The 18,486-nt window shown below is 52.4% G+C and overlaps 1 protein-coding gene across 6 annotated transcripts in view; it reads left to right on the forward strand.

Annotated features, from left to right (window-relative positions):
• The window catches only part of SNX29 (sorting nexin 29), a 509,507-nt gene that overhangs the window by 69,490 nt on the left and 421,531 nt on the right, over positions 1-18,486 (forward strand). For all 6 annotated transcript variants that reach the window (XR_004819376.1, XM_027612456.2, XM_027612457.2 and 3 more), the window contains 4 exons: positions 554-929; positions 7,326-7,444; positions 13,655-13,730; positions 14,719-14,801. Coding sequence is in view for 5 of the 6 variants with exons in the window: in XM_027612456.2 (XP_027468257.2) it covers positions 554-929; positions 7,326-7,444; positions 13,655-13,730; positions 14,719-14,801 (654 nt within the window). In the remaining variant the exon portion in view is untranslated. The remainder of the gene's footprint in view (positions 1-553; positions 930-7,325; positions 7,445-13,654; positions 13,731-14,718; positions 14,802-18,486) is intronic.

Raw genomic sequence — 18,486 nt, forward strand, 5'->3', positions numbered from 1 at the left:
AGGAAAGAGAACTGTTGAGGGCTTTGTGTAACAAAGATGCTGGAATTTGTATACCCAAGGAGTGTCCTTTTCAATGCTTTTGACACTGTCTCAGAGTTTGATAAACTGGTGAAGCATCACCCTATCATAGCTTGGCTTGGATGGAATGGGATGTCTGGAATCAGCTCAAAGTGTCTCACACCCAAGTTTGACGATTAAGATGGGTGAACATACTGGTCACCAAGCAGCCTTGATTTCTGTTTCAGTTAGTCTTTACTGTGTAACAAACAGCTCCAAAATGTAGTGGCTTGAAACAGCCACGATTTATTATTTTTTTTTTACCAGCCTCTGGGTTGGCAAGATGGCTCTGCTTATTTCATCCGGGCTCCCTCGTGGGGCTGCTATAGATAGATTTTTTTTTTTTACCCCAAGGATTAAAAAAAAAAATCTGAATTTATATTGTTTATTTTTCCGAAGAATAGTGGAGGATTTTCCACAATCTAGAGGTAAAATGGCTCAGTCATGGCTTCATCTTGCCTGCCGCTTCTTCTAACACCATATCTTCTTTTGCCAGATGCCAGATGTAAAAAGGAGCGGAAGAAGAAAAAGAAGGTGACCAACATTATCTCTTTTGATGATGAGGAAGAGGAGCAGAACTCTGGCGATGTTTTTAAAAAGATCCCCGGGGCAGGGGAGAGCTCAGAGGAGAACTCCGACCGCTCCTCCATCAATATCATGTCGGCCTTTGAAAGCCCCTTTGGGCCAAATTCCAACGGAAGTCAGAGCAGCAGCTCATGGAAAATTGATTCTCTGTCTTTGAATGGCGAATTTGGGTACCAGAAGCTCGATGTGAAAAGCATCGATGATGAAGACGTGGATGACAACGAGGATGATGTGTACGGGAACATGTCGGGAAGGAAGTGCCTGGGCCACTCGGGGTCGCCTGAGAAGTAAGTGTCACTTGAGCTTTTAACGAAGGGTGGTGCATTAATGGCTTCCTCTTTCTGCAGCATTGGGTGAAATCCGAGCGCACGGTTTCTGTGTGTGTAGTGCATCATTCCCTTTTCTGATCTTGGTCGAGGAGGAAGGAGCATGAGCTTACTGTCCTTCTGAGAATGAACAGAAGGGAAGGGAGTATATTTGAAGGTACTTATTATAAGATTGGTGTCAAGGTGTGTGCATTGAAATTCCTGCTTTATGTATGTGTTTTTGTTTTTGTTGGATATTCCTTATATTTCTGCCTTGTTCCTAGCACAGGAAGCTCCGGAGAGAGGCAGGGTTATTCTAGCAAAGAGTCGCCCACTAGCAGTTTCTGTGTTTATCTACTGGGGTGTGAACAGCAGGAATTCGCCTGTCTTGCTGCTTTAACGGTGGCAGTGCAGTAGATGCGTGTTTATGGAAGGGCCTTGATGCACGAGAAGGCTGAAAGCAGTAAAGCATAGTTAAGAGTGTGGATCTTGGAGTCAAGACAGCCTGGGTTCTTGCTTACTAGCTATGTGGCTTAGGTTGGACAAGTTTACCCCCCAGAACCTCATTGGAGACCTGGGAGAAAAACAGCACCTGCTTTTCGGAGTCATTGTTGAGTTAATGGGATTACTGTGTGTCGGCCTTTGGCAGCAAGAAAGAGCCCAGGTCAGCCGCTGCCCTTGCTGCTCTGTAAGAATTCCTGTGCTTGGTCTTATCGGAATGCCAGATGAACTGGCTATGTCTTCGCTTGGGCCTTGCGGTGCCTTGCAGTGCCTGGTGCCATCCGTCACGGCCGGCTTCAGGCCGGCTTCAAAGCAGCCCAAGACCCCGCGGCGGGATGCGGGGTTCAGTGTCTCTGGCCCTAAGCTTCTCTTGTCCCATGTGTTCTAATAGGAGTCTCCTTCTTTCTCATGAGACAATGCCTGTTTCTGATTTCTGCTGTCGTCCTCATTCACACGGGTACCTGTACTAGCAGATGACCTTATTGATCTTCTGTGGCAGGCCAGGCCGGCGGGCTCCGCGTGTACCCGTCGCAAAAGTAGGAGCTGCCCTGGGAGGTTTTAGTGGGCATCGACCCGTCTTCATGGATGGAAGAACGGGATTCCTTAGAGAGCGGAGATTTGTCCAAGCACTGAGAAAAGTAGGGATTAAGGGTAGGTTATGCTGTGCTTCCAGGCTTTTGCTATCAGATAGTCCGCATTTCTACATAATTAGGACTGTTGGTTAGTTGACAGATCAACACGTCATGATTTGTTGATGTTGCCCCCCATGGTCAGTATTGAGCTTGATGGCTTTTGCTCTTGTTCTCATTTTTGCTTTTTTGTTATCAACCATTCTGAAATGAATACTTTCACACACAAGGCTTTTTTCTGCTCCTGACATGTTGGTCAGGGTCACTTCCCTGAAGTGTTGCTTCCCTGAAGCGTTGCTCTGGCTCACGGGGTGAGTGTTTTCTGCCTGGGACCCGCGTGTTGTGACCTGCTGTGTGAGTCGGGATCTCCACAGAAGCAGAACCAGCAGGGGGGATCCCCCTCATCCACAGGTCCATGGTTACCGTTCCATGGTCTTAGTTACCCGTAGCCAACCATGGTCCTGAAGAGGATGCTCCTCCTCCTCATGGATCATCACAAGGTTGGTAGTAGCCTGGCCTACATCATTCACCCCACTTCATCTCATTGATGCTGGCAGGCTGGGACCGAGGACCTAGAGGACGTCCCACAGGATCAGCCGAGGGGGTCCCCCAGGACCGGCTGAGGGGTCCCTGGCTGCATGCAGGTTAGAAAACCAATGTGAGCCAGCAGGAGGTAAAAGCAGAGTTGATTGGAGGCATAGAGGGGGTGCAGGTACAGAGTGTCTGGGAGACCCAGAAAGGGTCTGAGGGTTTTTACTGATGACAGTGGTCTGGTGTATGTCACCTCTCAGGCATCCAGCAACCAGTAAGAGCAAAGATGAGGACCCAGGTGTTATTTCTTGGAGCCACCCAAGCACCCCCTCTAAAAAGCAGATTTTTATGGAGTCCTTCAGTCTCCCTGTCTGATCATCACATAGGCAATTTGTCATCACAAGAAGGGTGACTACAGTACAGTATATTTTATGATATACATTCATGTCACCTTTTATTGCAGATCATTGTAGTTTTTCTATTTTATTTATATTTTAAAGGTTTATTTTATTTTATTTATTTTGTTTGAGAGAGAGAAAGAGAATACAAGTGGGAGGGGCAGAGAGAGTCTTAAGCAGACTCCATGCTGAGTGGGGAACCTGATACGGGGCTCGATCCCACAACCCTGAGAGCGTGACTCCAGTCGAAACCCAGAGTTGGGCGTTTAACTGACTGCACCACCCCTCCTATTTTATTATTGTTGTTAATCTCTAAGGTGCCCAATTTATAAATTAAATGTTTTTATAGGTGTGTATGGTTAGGAAAAACACAGCATAAATATAGGGTGCAGTTTTGGGATTTTAGGAATCCACTGGGGGCCTTGGAACGTATCCTCTGTAGATAAAGGGCAGAACTACTGTCTGTCCATCCATATCTGTCTGTCTAGATTTATTTTAACGAACTGGCTCACGTGATTGTGGAACCTTGACAGGTTGGAATCTGTAAGGTAGACCAGCGCCTGGAGACCCAGGGAGGAGTTGCAGCTTGAGTCCAAAGGCCGGCTGCTGGCGGAGTTTCTTGTTCTTTGGGGGGCCTCCGTCTTTTCCTGTTAAGACCTTCAGCTGATTTGATAAGGCCCAGCCGAACCGGGGACAGTGATCTCATCTATTCAAAGTCTAGTGACTGAAGTGTTCATCGCATCCAAAAGTGAATAACGTTGGATCAGGTTATCTTGCCACCGTGGCCTGTAGCCGAGTTTCTGTGCATCTGTGCGTGAGCGCGTCTCTGAGTTGATTCCCTCTGTGTTTGGCCTCAGACACAGTCATTTTCTTCCTACTGGACTGTGCCATTGCGGGAGGCCTGAGGGGGAGGCCAGCTTGTGAGCCAGGGTAGCCGCCTTGGGCATTGTGATGTGTAACACACAAAACAGTGCAGGGTGACCTCTTCAGGGGCCCGGGCCCTTCGAGGCCATTGGGCCTCCTGCGAATTATGGGCAGCCTCTCCCTGGCATAAGGGGGGATCTCGATCTAACGTTCTGCAGAGCATCTTGGGGAGGAGCAGAGGAATGATGACATGGCCTACTGAGTAATCCTTTCATTTTGATTCTAAGCTAATATTCACACGAAAGGTCTAGGAGCCTGGAGGGGCCAGAACCTGAGCAGTTGAACAGCACCGCCAGGTTTGTGAGGGACAGGTGGCCCGTCCAGGAGAAGCACACTGTGGATGTGACAGCCTCCGGCCATGGCAGGGTTCCAATTGTCTCTGAAATGCTCTGTTGGCAAAAAGTTGGGTTTACGTTTCTGTTTGCTGGCAATTAAACCACCTTTGATGACCGAGGAAAAATCTTGTCCCTCCTGCCTCAGTATTTACCAGCGTTTGCTTTGCATTTTGTTTTTGTTTCTCTGAAGAGAGGATGATGTCTTTATTATAGAAAGGGGTTTTTCTGTCGCTTCCTGTGTGACCTCTGACACCAGTGGGGAAGGGACACCAGAAGGGAACATAATTCAAAAAGAATTACTAACATAGGGACAAACATTACACCTCACTAGCAATTAAACAAATGGAGAATGCCATCAGACACCGTATTTTGCCACAACTTAGAACTGGATAAAAGGCAAGCCCTGGGTTAGCGCCCTGGGGGAGGGCTTGCTCTCAGCGTGTCCTGTTGTGTGGTATCTTCCGGGCACACAGGCGGCGCCAAGTGTGGGGTGGATGACGGGGCCGGGCTGCTGCGCAGGGGTGTCCTCGCAGATCTCACAGACGGCCGGGAGTGCTGACAGCCCTCGGGGAAGACAGTTTGACACAACGACAGGAGCCTTAGAAATGTTTATCCCGCTGGATGCAGCAGTTCCACTGCTGGGCCTGTGCCCTGAGGACAGAGTCTCCACGGACCGTGGCTGCGTCTAGATACCAAAGTCCGCCTTTCTAGAAGCAGAACTCTGGAGCTGACCTCCCTTAATAGCCGACTGCTCTGTAGCTTACACTTTAACATCCTAACGTTTCAGGTCTCAAACATCTTTTTTTTTTTTTAATTAAGTTTTTAATTTTAATTCCAGTACAGGTAACAGTGTTTTACCAGTTTCGGGTGTACGCTATAGAAATTCAGCAGTTCCATCCATGACCCGGTAGGATCTTGAACATCTTCACTGACATTTAAGAGTATCTCAGTAGTCAGGATGAACTTAGGAATGAATATTGAGTGAAAAAAGCAAACTAAATCCTGCATTGAGTTTCATTACGACCTCCTAAAGAAAAGTATGTGTAGGAAGAAAGAAGGGCTAAGGCAAGAGTGTCTAAGTCAGTTTTGTTTTTGGTAGTGTGGCTTTTGGTGTATTCCCCGCCCCCCTCCTCTTTTTGGCATTTTCTAGGTTTTAAAATAAGCGTCTCTTTTTTCTAATGAAAAGCAAAACCTGTTATTTTTAAGCCAACTGTGGAACCCTGCTCGGGATTGGTCTCTGTCTTAGGAATCACGTCAGTGTAAATCGTTTTGGGGGTGGTGGCCCTCGGGCACTTTTGCTTGGGTTCTAAAACCTCAGCTGATGGGGTCTGGCTTCACCTGCGCTCTGCGTTTCTGGGAAGTGGCAAAATTTCCCCTTAGAATAAACAGTGGAAAATCCCACCCGCCTGGAGCTGGTGCAGTGGCCCAGGAAAGGACAGGTGGTTTTGTTGCCTTCTCCTGAGCGGCGGCCCTGAGTGCCTCGAGGTGTCCGGGAGTCCCCCTGGTCACCAGCTGCTGGATCTGAGCCCCAGGAGGGCGGCTCGCTACTGACTCTAGAGGCATAGCCGAGTTCACCCCAGAACCTGGCCCCAGTGTGGTTGTGCTGCCCCACCCCAGGCTCCTGAGGGGCTCACTGTGGGTGTGACCTGCAGGATTAAATGATGGATTCTGCAAAATGCTGTTAGGATTATTTCCCGTTTCTAGCTCAGAGCCAAATATCTGACCAAAAGCTAGAGAGGGCTGAAAGGAAAATCTCCAAGTGGCCTCTTGAAAGGCCTGACAAATTAGCCTATGGGCGAGATCCACCCCCAAGCTAAGAAGGGTCGTTACTTTTTTGAAAGGGCTGTTAACTACAACTACAAAGAAGAATACTTATGGCCACAAAGCCTACACTGTTTCCTGTCTGGTCCTTTACAAAAAAATTGTGTTGATCCCTGCTCTGAACCAAAAGAAAAACTACATGCATCATGCCACACGATGGGCAGCATTCAGAAAGCCCATCATAATTGGATTTGGAAGACGTGGCCTCAGACCCTGAAGCCTCCGTTCCGTCCAGGATGCTGAACTTGGACAAGTCACATCCTCCTGGACTTTTTGTCTACCTTTCCCCCCTTCTTCCTTTCCTCCTCCTCCCCCCGTCCTTCCTCTGTTAAGTAGGTAGGGCTATGATCTGTTTTGGACTTCTTTACACCAGAGTTACAGAGTGATTTTATAAACTTTAACGTCCCCTGCAACTTCAGCCTAGTATTTATTAATATTTCCACTGTCCAGTGGCAAATGCTGCAGTGGGCAAAACCTTCCCAAATACACTGAACTGAACGAGCGGGTGCGACAAAGATGGTTCAGGTTGCTTTTGTGGTTTGTGGATGAGGTGTCGCCATAACAGGTCATGTGAGCCCGGTTAATGGTTCAGCTGACCCCCTTTCTTGGAAGGGATCCAGACACGGTTTTGGTCTGATTCTGCTCTTTTACTAATGAGGGTTTGAGAACCAGCGAGGCGATGGGACACTAGCCCCAGGTCACGTGGCTCACAGCATTTCAGATCCTGGGACCCTGTGCTTCCTCCTGCTTCAGGGCTCGGCACATGCTGCATCCTCCTTGTCCGTCCCCCTCTTCACTGCACTCACCCTGAGCTCTCACCTCTCACCTCCCTTCTTCACGGATGCTGTCCGTGGCCTTGCTGACCAGCTCTGCGACTCTGAGTTGCTGTCTTACATCTCCCTGCGGGGTTGTGTGATTCACGTCCTGGTCCCCCAGCCCACTGTGAGCTCCTTGAGGGCAGCATGAACACCGTTTGGCTCTTTGGCCAGCACAGAATATATGTGAGCCCGGAGCCTGGCCTGTAGTAGGTGCTCAGTGAGCACTGGCGGGAGGAATGAGGGCATGAGGTCTGATCTGGACCGCATGGTGCTGCTCCCCGCCTGGGCCTCCTATCTTCAGCCCCTTCACGGTCTGGCTGGCTCCCAAGAGGGAACTTGAGGGAGGCCCGGCAGATGCTTGTGGTGGTCTGAGCCCTCGGACGCTCTTCGGTCTGTCACGCAGCTGTCCTCTCTCACTTAGGCCGCTGGATGGGAACACCCGCCTGTCCCAGATGCACAGCTGGGCCCCTCTGCAGGTGCTACATGGCGACACCGACGTCCTCTTTCCGGTCACTGGAGTGGCCTCCTACAGCCCTGCAGGTGGGTGCTTCCTGATTCCTCCCTCCCTCCGTTCACGTGCTGGGTTCCCTCTGCTGGCGGGAGGGAGCCAAGAGGCACGGGGCTCAGGGCAGGAGACTGGAAGGGACTGAGGGTCTGGCTTGTCTTCTTGCTGACCCCGAGTGTTTGAGGTGCTCCTACCCGAGCGAGCGTTGGGCCAAACCAGCTGACAAGTCACGAAGGAGCCCCTATACCAGTTTGTTTTCCTTACTAGTGATTTTTTGGGACCTGGGCACGTACAAGCTGACCATAAGTGGTGACCATTAATTTTGCGTCTTAGGGAGAAACGTTACAGAACTCATACCTCTAAAGGCCCCCGCACCCTTTGCAGCCAAGTGCTGAGGGCTCAGAGAGTGGCTTGCTCAGAACCTGCCTGTGGGGTGGTGAGCGTTTCTGACTCCTTCCATTTGGTTGCGTGTGCTCTCGTGTTACTGTTTTCTTGAGCTAGAGCAAGTCACGGGGGGGGGTGGTGGGAGAGGGGGGAGGGGACGTGGATGAGCCGGGTGTGCCCAGAGGGCGGTGGGTGGCCGTCACCCCAGTCCCCCCCAACCCAGCCCCTACACAGGCACCTTCTCCCCCTCCCCGGACTAGGTTTAAGAAACCATAACGGTTTCTGGACTACTCAGGAAGCTGTTGACAGTCTGAACCGGATGACAGACTGTTTTTTTGGTCACAGGGGCGGACAGAAACCCGCTCAAAGGAGCTGGAGCTCAGGGGCAGGTGGGTGGCCGACTGGCAGCCGTCTCGAGTAGGGGTCAGATGGCCCGGCCCCAGGAGCCTCAGGAGCTGAGCAGGCCGGGTCACCTGTCCGAGCGGCAGTGTTCCTGGCGGAGACTGGGGCTCCTGAGCGTGTGTGGCGAAATGACTCAGTCCTCCGGGCCCATATCCTCTCTGGAAGGTGCGGCTGATGGTGGTAACGGCAGCCCTCGGAGTGAGCCCAGGCCTGGAAGGTGGCTAATCCGGACGAACGCATCCTCTCTCGACCACAGCTTGTGAGGAAGGGCTGGCCGCTGTTACCCCACCTTCCTCTCAGACTTGTGGTGGAGGCTCCCCAAGGTGCCAGGCAGCGGCTCAGGCCCCGTGAAGCCTGCTCTCAGCACCGCGGCAGTGGCGGGGCCCTGCTGTGGGGTGTCCGGGGACTGGGAGCCGCTGGTCGGAACGGAGGGCGCTCCTGGGTCTCCCCGATTCTGTGCCCCACACTTCCTTATGGGGTCTGCCCCGTCTCCTCTTTTCCTTTGAGAGGCTTTGCTCTCTCTCGCCACCTTGCCCCATCCCTGTCTGGCCTCAGCTGCGCAGCCTCCCATACCGGCCGGCACTTCTTCCTGGGTCTCCACTGAAGTCCCGGGCCGGGCTGGTGGGCCGGGCTGGTGTCTGTGAGCCAGGCCAGCACCAGCAGCTGCGTTCCCTCAGATGACCATGCGGAGCCCTGACGGCCAGTGCGGGGCGGGGGGGGTGGGGGGGGGGTTGGTTAACTTGCCATGGCCCATTCAGGGGCAGTGCACGCACACGTGGACAGGGTGCCTGAGAAGGGGGAGGGGCTTGGAGAGAGCGGGCGGTCCTGGCCTCCCCGGGACCACATGACTTCCACCTGGTGACCTTGTCTCCCTCCCCACCGAGGGGGCCAGAGGTCGCTGGGCTGTCAGGTGCCTGCACTTGGCACTCTGTTTTGTTTCCAGTAGCTCCTTCCTTTCTTAGCTGGGCTCCTCTCAACCGTCAGACCCTGGGGGCCGAGGGCCGGCTGCTCCTGGGGTGCTGCTCTCTGCCATTTGTTGGGTCTGGTCTTACAGAACTCAGCGCTCTTCCTCCCTCTGTGGGCTTTCCTTCATTGTCTTCAGGGAGAGTAGCTTCTGGCCGGCCTCCAGCATCCTCGCGGGAGGGCGTCCTCCTGGCAGCTTTCCCACGGTCCCACCTCTGCCTCTCAGCCTTCCAGACCCAGAGGCTTCATCTTGTCGCTCTCGTGGGACCCCGAGCTCCAGCTGATCTTGATTATCCTCATCAGAGATGCTGTGTGTGAGCCGGTCTGCCAACTTTTTAATGTACTATAGTAACAAAGCTGCCAGGAGTCCTGGAAGCTTGCGACAGCCTCAGGGGCAAAGTCGCTGTGGGTAGGAGTTGCACAGGAAGATGAATTATGCTCGGGCTGCAGAAGATACTGGAATCAGAACTGAGGGAGTCGGCTACCTGATTGGAATGCCAGGTTGCTTCGAGTCCCTCCTGGCCTGATCCCCATTTCCTTGGGAGGCCTTTCCCTGGGAAGCTGTGGGCGCACACTGTTACCTATCTCTCTCAGACTGCTTTTCTTTTGCTCATCTCTGACTGGTGTCCCTTCCGATCGATACCCTCCCACTTGATCAAGGTTAACAAATTATTCCCTCTCATTCTAGCCAGGGAGCCATTTTGGTCTTTAATGACAGCTTTGCACACAGAGGGCTCTACCCTTAGGAGACCTTCCCCATCATCTTTGAAAGTGTTGGTGCCTCTAGCGTCCCTGCCCTGGGGGGCATTTAGCAGAAGAGGGAGGGAGGCACTTGGTGGAGAAGGATGAATGTTTTTGGTAGCTAAATCGGGGGTGGGAGAAAGTGGCAGAGAAGGGGACTCTCAACATAGAAGTACTGTCCTTCTGATTCTTGGATGAGGTGGATTGGAGGCCCAGCTTTGGAGCTGCATTTCTGGGGTTAGAGGCTCAGAGAAGGAAGATACCGGCCAGGGTCACACGAGACCCAGGTGGAGGATTGGCTACAGTCACTCCTCTGGGCATGTCTATTACCTGCAAACAGCAAAGCATGTTTACTGACATCTCTTTGAAGTTGCAAGGGAGAGAGAAGCCCGAAAGTTTCTTTGCACTGCGATACTCAGTGGAGGCAAACAAAACACCCACTTCTACCCACTGCACACGTGAAGACGTTACTGCTTCTCTTCTCACCGAGGGTCCTGGCTTTAGTGTTGGGTTTGAGCAAATTCAGAGTCAGTTTCTGAGGGCTTGTTTGTTCATTTGGAGCCTTGGGTCCTCGCACTTTCATTTCCTCATCAGGCTTAATGTTCTTCCACTTCTTGTCCTACCGTTGGGTCTTTGGGGTTGCCCGTTGAGGTTGCGGAGGCTGTGTTGTAGCACCGCTCCCATCTGAGATGGTTGATCTGGGAGCGTGGCTCCCAGAGGGTAATGTTACTGTTCGGAATGCCGGGATACTGTGATGCCCACCCAGCCTGCGTGGTGTGTGGACTCCACCCCACTCATGTGGGTCGTGTGCCACTCAGGGCTCATGGATTTCTTTACACAGCCAGTGGGTGGTCGTGCTCTGTGCCAGACCGTGCTAGGCTCTGGGAGGATCCAGAGGTAAACACTCTCCCCGCCCCGCCTGGAGTTTTGCAGGCAAAGAGGGGACGAGGGACAGCAACATCTCTCCCTGCTTCTACCCCTGCCCCCACCCTGGCCATTCTTCTTACAGCAACTGGAGTGATTTCTTAGAACATAAATCAAATTGCATCATTCCCTTGCTCCAAACCTTCCCAGCTCCCTGAGGATAAAATCCAGAATCCTCACTGTGGCCCCCCAGACCCAAGCTCAGTGCGCAGCCTGATCTCCTCCCATTTTTCTGTAGCTCGACGCCCCTAGCCACACCAGCCTGTGTCCACGTCCAGTCTCTCTCCTCCTGCCCTCTGTGTGCATCCTTCAGGAGGCAGCCCAAGTGGTGCTGGCTCATAAAGGGCTCGCTCCTGTGCCCCTTCCCCCCGGCAGGCCAGGCCTCACGTTCACACTGCCAGAAACCTCCTGTGTCCCCAGTGCCCTGACCTCAGCTTGTAATCTGGTAATTCCTGTCCCCCTGCTAGTCTTTGAGGTACGTGAGGGCAGGCCCGTGTCTTCTTGGTTCCAGTGTGACCGTGACCCTGGCCAGAGCCAGCCCACGGTGGGGGTGGTGGGGCTCAAGAGTCATTTGCTGAGCGGGTAAGCGGTGGGTGGACCGAGTGAGCGGTGGGTGGACTGAGTGCATGGGGATGGGGCATGCTGAAGGGAGTGGCCACCTGGCAGTTGGAAAAATGCTATCCGGTTGGGGACACGGTATAGACACAGGGGTAGGGCAGGGAGTCCAAGGACCCGTAGGGGGAGAGGCACGTAGCTCAGATCAGCTGTATGAGAGGCGATGAAGTGGGTAAGGACTCCGCTCTGCCTCTGGGCACAGTGAGGTTCAGACCCTCACACGTTAGCTTGCGATCTTGGACGGATCACTGAAATCCTCCAGGGCTGTCTCCACATCTGGTAAAATTAAGGTAATAGTAGCGTGCACCTCAGAGGGCACCTCGAGGGTGAGCGACACAGCCCGTGTGAGTGCTCGCTCTGCGGCCCCAGCGCGTCAGGCCCACTGCAGTGTCCTGGCTCGCGGGGCCGGGTTATGGTGGGATATCACGGGGCCGAGTAGGCCTGGGATCTGGAATGCTGGTGGGTGACCATGGCCTTTCCTCCAGCTGTGGATTTCTGCTGTGCATGTTGGAGTCCCTGTTTTCGCTTCAGGGAGAGGAATCCAACAGCCATGAGTTGGATTAACAAGGGCGAGACAACTGTGGGGAACCCCTGCAGGAGACCCCTAGAAGGCACGGGGCCTCACCACTAGGGTGGCAGTGCACTCGACTGTGGACGAGGAGTGGCTGATAACGAATTGGAACCGGCTGGTCTGGAGGACCCCGTGACGGGAGGGAGGCGGTGGTCCCGTGGACAGGGTGACAGAAGGGAGTGCTTTGCTCGGTTGTGATCCGGTGGTGGGCCCTGCAGGGTATCCCAGTGGAGCTTTCCGGCAGGCGGCGAGCTCCGTGGAGGAGGATGCAGGGTTGAGGTCCCAGCCAGAGGTGGGGCCAGGACCTTGTTGGGTTTGCCGGGGGGGACAGAGGCCTCTGAGCCGCGATGCAAGAGATACCTTCACAAAGGAATCAGAGAAAAGACGATGGGGTGGTGTGTGTGTGCGAGTGTGTGCGTGTGCGAGTGCGTGTGCGAGTGTGTGTGTGATGATGGTGGGGGCTGTGGTAGGCGGGCTGGGTTGTGGAGCGAGTTGCGCTTAGCACGCAGTGACTGTTCCCACTGAAGCATGTGTGTTAAAACGTGAGTTCAGTCATGTGGTTGGTGTTACTAAAATGTCGTAGGGCAGGCCCTGGTGTTACCCCTTCATAGTTGAGGAAGCCGAGTCACAAAGAGGCTAGGCAACTTCGCGCCGAATTAACAATGGAGGCAGAGCCTGCACCTGTAAACTAACCACAACACTCGGGAGGGAGGCAGGGGACGCCGAGGGGGAAGACACTTGCTGTTTCCCTTTCGAACTTCTTAAAAAAAAAAAAAAATCGAGTGAAATAGCTTGATGAGGACAGCAGTATCAAGAAACAGTGAAAAAAAGAGAAAATTCTCTTTAGGATTCCCTGAGTACAGCCCCTTAAAGAGCTGGGGAATCTCAAGCAGGAGGAAACTCAGGCGAAAACAGGAGGGATGGCAGGGAGGTGGCCGCGGAGCTGAGGGCCCGGAGATGTATCCCCCATCTGGGCCCGGTTCTGCAGTCGGCCTTGAGAAGCCAGGAGTGTCTCCAAAGGGCACGTGTTACCCTGGCTGATAACAGGCCTTCATGGCACTGTCCAGCCCAAGGGCGTTTGCACTCTTTTCTGGAAAGAGACCTGAACGGCAGCTAATACATTTATGAAAATCCTTAGTGCCTCTAGAGATTATCTGTGGCCTCCCTTCTTCTGAACGCCTTTCCCACACACAACCCGCGCGGGGAGGCGGCCTTCTAGAAAGTGGCAGGGCACTTGGTTTTGATGCAGACAGGCGTTATCGGTGATGAGACTGTGCTGCCCCCTTGTGTCTGTCATAAGCCACTACAGCGAGAGGGGTTTTGTCTATCAGAAAGCTGATTATTATTCCCTGATCCTGAGGCTGGCTCTGAATATGGACTTCATGCACAATTCCAGGTGGCTCAAGGTCAAAAAGGTTAAGTGGGAGGATGGGGCCTCCTATCAGTGACTGATGACAAATCTGAGATGATGGCCAAAAAAACGAAACGAGTAGCAGATTAAAATCTATTGTGCAGGTGAGGAAACATTTGTAAGCCGACTGATTGAGCAGATGAGCCCGTGTCTGCGCTGTGTCCTTGCCTCATGGAGAACATGAAATGAGAACAGACAGCTGACTTTCTCTCTGCAACTGCTCTCTATACACAGATGCCCCCCTTGGAAGCCTGGAGAACGGGACAGGACTGGAGGACCACGTTCTCCCAGAGCCCGGCCCCCGGTACAGGTTAGTATTCTGGAACCAAACTGCCTTTGGGATTGAGTTGTCCTGGTCACAACTGTGCATTTTATTCTCTTTTAAAGATAGGGGTGCACCTGCCGGGATTCAAGGTCAAGGCCTTATTTCACATTTATGTTCAGGTTTGGCTTACATCATAGAATGTGAAGTTGCCAAGGGCACCAGAATGTGAGAGACGGTATTTAGCAAACTTCAGTTGCATACCACCTTTACTTTTACGGTTTGGGGGCCATACCTGGGTGCTCCTCTCCCATTATGCTTGATTTTAGCATTTGATCACAATAATGCAAGACTTGAATATTATATAATATCTGAACCACTTAGCTCTCACATATTTGAGAAGTGCTTAGTCTGGCATATGGTCGTAAGTGCCATATCAGTTTTCTGCTTTTCAAATAAAAGTCTCTCAAAGGGAAACTCGAGTTGCTCAAAGTCACTGGATGTTGGGTGGTGGAGCTCAGATAGACACTGAAGTCTCCCCAGTGCCACCAGGATCCTCGTTACTCTTCCAGGTGTTTTCCTTTCTTCGTGCGAGTAGGGTTAGACCCCATCTGCATTTTCAGCCTTAGGTCCAGGGTGGGAGTCACTGATGACCCCGAAGCATGCTTGATGTTACGGATAGGGCCCTGCTCTCCGACACTGACCACGCCTATGGGTTCCTGCACAGTTTATACACTGTCAGGGAGGATTGGGGTCACCAGGTCCCTCCAGGATGCACAGTCCTTTTTTTTTGCTGTTTATTTTAGACAAATACTGAGTATTGGTTTTGGGGGACACACATAGACTTCGGCAAGAAGGCAAATTTGCAAGTAGGGAATCCGCACATGACGAGGGTTGCCTGTGATTTCAAAGGGCTGCCTCCTGGGCTTCTAGTAGGTGCACCTGAGTACACTTAGCACCTGCTTGGTTTTTGAATAGTGAGGTTGTGTATTTTGAGTGGCCGACTGTAACTTCCTTCTGTCTGCCTTTCTCCCAGTGTGGAAGCCAGTCCTCCTGGCCAGGGAAGCCCTCTGAGCAGCCTGTTACCTTCTGCCTCCGTGCCAGAGTCGATGACAATGAGTAAGTACTTTTTGAATGTCCTCCGTGGATACTAGTGACCCTCGGGCCTGCACATCAGTGGAGTGTCTTTGCACTTGGTCCTGTGTGACCGCGGACTTCACGGAATGCGGGGTAAAGTCAGGTGTGTGTGTGCCCTGGCATGGAATTGAAGTGTGGTGTGTGCTTCCAAGCTTCCTGAGCTGCACTTAATGCGTGATGCTTGGGGGGTGTGCACGCTGTAAAGGACATGCTTCAGAGATGGAGCAGCACTGAGCGAGAGAGGAACTTCTGTTGTTCCGGGTTTGGGGGTTTGCCTCCTGGAAGGCTGTCAGCTACAGAGGAACTGTGCTAGTTGGATTTCCTTTGTAGCTCTGGAGGGATCATTTTTTGAGGAAGGAAGAGTGTGTCTCTCAAAGAATAATGAAGGTTGCTAAAGGTCAGGTTCAAACACTTTCTAACCTTATTACTGAGAAAAAGTATTAGAGATATAACAAGATTAGGTTCATGTGGCTTTATATGATAGAGACTAAACCAACTGTAGCTTAAGGAGACAGAAGTTCGTCTCTCTTTCCAGAGGTAGACAGGCTGGGGCTGGTGTGTGGCTCCATGTTTATCAGAGACTGGGACTCCGTCCATCTTGCCTCGTGGTCCAAAATGGCTGTTTTAGCTCCAGCCATCCCATTCTCATCCCAGGTAGCAAGAAGGAGGAAGGAGCAAAGGAGAGACTTCCTCCATTTCCATAAGTAGGATTCAGGGCCTGAACTTGCATAGGGAAGGAAATTACAACTTTTTTCTCTAGCCTCTTCCTGAAATTTACATTTCCTTCGATTATGAAAGTAGCAGCAAACCATAGAAACCATAGCAGTGTTAGCAAAATGGGTGACTTTGTCCCTGATGGAAGTCACAGGCGCCTGAAATGAACAACATCTCAGAATGTTGTTTGTGCTGGAAAATAGTTTTCAATGTAGTAATAGCTTTCAATGTAATAATAAGGAATTCTACATATTCCGATGTCACTTTTTTCACATTTTGAGAGTTCTTTTTCAACATGATCCGTTTCCTTTGTAGTCTTTTGTGTTTTATGTATTTTAAACTATTTTTCTGAGAAGAGGCCCCTGGGCTTCACCGGACTGCAGAGTGGGTCTGTGGTACAGAACAGGTGACCCCCTGCCCCAGTCATGAGGCCCCGTCCTAGAAGATGCACGCGGTATCCCATCGGCGTGGCCAGCATCAGTCCCATGGCCTCCACTGGCTGCTAGGGAGCCGAGCGCCCCCAAGAGCGGAGTTTGGGAGCCAACTGGCATTCTTTGAGTCGGGAATGAAGAAGGAAGTGAGCAGACTCTGTAGGGTGGGCGCAGTGGGGACGACCAGTCTGTCTCCGTGCAGTGGAAGCATGTGGTTCATCACGGCACTCTTCAGGCTGGAGTTCAGCCGAGCAGATATCTATGCGCCTATACACATGGGGCACACGGGCCTAGGAGAACACTGAAGTCACTGGCTTCCAAAGTTCCATTATTTATTTACCGCTGTACTAGTACTTACCCTGTAATGTGTGTTTGTGTTTTTTAATGGGTACACTTAAGAAAACCTGAATGCCTTTACTGAAAAAGGGAACTTTGCCTGAGTACAGTGAGTGGAGAGCCTCTGTTAGTTGATGGAAATGGCAGGTAACTGAAAATAAAGACGCTGGAGAGGACCCAGTGTTGAGTCGGCCTGGATGTCCCTGCCTGGCCCAGCTTCTGTCTGAGACCCCCTCCCATTGTTGTAAGGAGAGGCGACTAAGCAGCAGCACGAGGGGTTTGGGGATATGGTAGTGCTAAACTCAGATCTTTTTCCTGGAAGAAACCAGAGGGACTGAGAAGGGACAGAATCCCTCTTGTCTGAGTCCCTGCTCCTTCACGCCTCGTCTTTCTGCCTCTGCAGGGCTCTCCCTCTGAGTGGGTTCTACCTCGTGTAGAAGGCCGAGGCTTCATTCTGGCTCTGAGGTGTGTCTGCTCCAGACAACACCGGGTTTGCCTTCCTTTCGTTTGTCTTGTAAAGAACAGCTCCTGGAGACTGTGGGCTTGAGCACCAGGCCTCGCCACTTGTTCGGGTGCAGGCACCTTCGTGTGCCCCGGTGGGTATGCAGTGATGCGCTTCCAGGCGGGCTGCCTGCTCCCGGGGGTGAGGCCTCTCCTTCCCAGCTGACCATGGTCCGCTTTGTCGGCGGCTTGGTGGCTCTCCCTGGGCCACGTTCTGCCCGAGGAAGCAGCTGGCCCTGCTTGGGCATCGGCACTACGGTCATCCGTTGTCGTGCTGATGGCCAAGATGTCGGCTGTTTGTCTTCTCTTTAGTCATATGATCTTCCAGAAATGTCAGTCCACTTTTACTATTTGGTATCTTTGCCAAGTAGGGGCCTACCCAGAGTTTATGACTTGAATCTTGAGATGTGTCACCACACCCACATCTTGACCCTTGATTCTTCGTATCGATGGACTCTGTGGGGGGTGGCAGTGTGCTTCCTGGGGCAGTGGGTGGTGGCGATTTCAGCGAGCCTTCTGGACACAGCGCTGTGTCACCTGTGTGTGTTCCAGATGAGAGATCTGGATTCTTAGAAATTTTGGGTGGAAGGTGGTTTTGATGTGTGTCCCCCTCATCCTGTCTCTGCTCCTGTGACATCCCAGAGAAATAAGAAGAGCGAGCCTGTCTGGGGGTCCAGGGTGTCAGCTGGGGTGGCTGTGACAAAGTACCACAGGCCGGGCGGCCGGAGCAACAGTCTCTCTCTCTCGTAGTTCCGGAAGCTGGAGGTCCAGGTGACTTCAGTGCTGGTTCCTGGTGAGACGGCTGTCTTTGGCTTGCAGATGGCCTTTTCTGTCTGCCTCTGCATTCCTGGTGTCTCTTCCTCTGTGAGGACCCCAGCCCTTCCGAATTAGGGCCCCACCCTTAGGACCTCATTTAGCCTTAATTACCTCCTTAAAGGTCCTACCTTTACAGTCCTACAAATACAGTCCCATTGAAGGTTAGAGCTTCACGTGTGAATTTTGGCTGGGGAGGTGGAACTCATTCAGTCTTGGAGTGTCCCAGGAATGGTGTCCCAAGAGCTGTCCAACTCCAGATTGAGAATTCTATCCCAGGACGTGAAGCACATGGGCTTTGACCTGGGAGATGGTTGACTCAAAAACCCCGTGGAGCCTGGCAGAGGAGCCCCAACTCTTCTCTGTGACGCAGGGAACCTTCCCTCGCACCCTGCCAGGTGCCTTCCCTGGCTCCATTTCATCATGGGTACAGGGGTCTGCCTCAGCGCTCATCCTCGGTGCTTGGCCATGACTGACAAGTCCTCTGCCAAGCAGCCTTCCCCTCCTGGGTGCCTCTGAAGTGGCACGGGGTGTTGTCCTGGGCTTTTTGGGTGTATATTCTTGTTGTCACGAAGTGCCCACAAGAGGACAGCGAGGCCAGGCCCACATTCCTGCTCTTTCTACGAGGCCCTCTGGTACTTAAGAACACACAAAGCCTGTTTGGAAGAATTAATCACTTAGCGAAGTAGTAAAGACAGTTTGGAGCACAGCAGAACCCCTGTACCTCTGCCTCCGGGCACTTGCCATTTGGGTGGATGAGTGTGTGTCTGTGTTCGGGGTGTGCAGGGCCGTCTGGGGTGGGGGGGACTGCAGCCCGCCTGTGCTGTCCCGGCCCGGAGGGCATGCCCTGAAGCCTGGCTGCCCAGTTTCCC

The sequence above is a fragment of the Zalophus californianus genome, chromosome 10 (genome assembly GCF_009762305.2).
Source record: "Zalophus californianus isolate mZalCal1 chromosome 10, mZalCal1.pri.v2, whole genome shotgun sequence".
In the NCBI taxonomy this organism is placed as follows: domain Eukaryota; kingdom Metazoa; phylum Chordata; class Mammalia; order Carnivora; family Otariidae; genus Zalophus; species Zalophus californianus.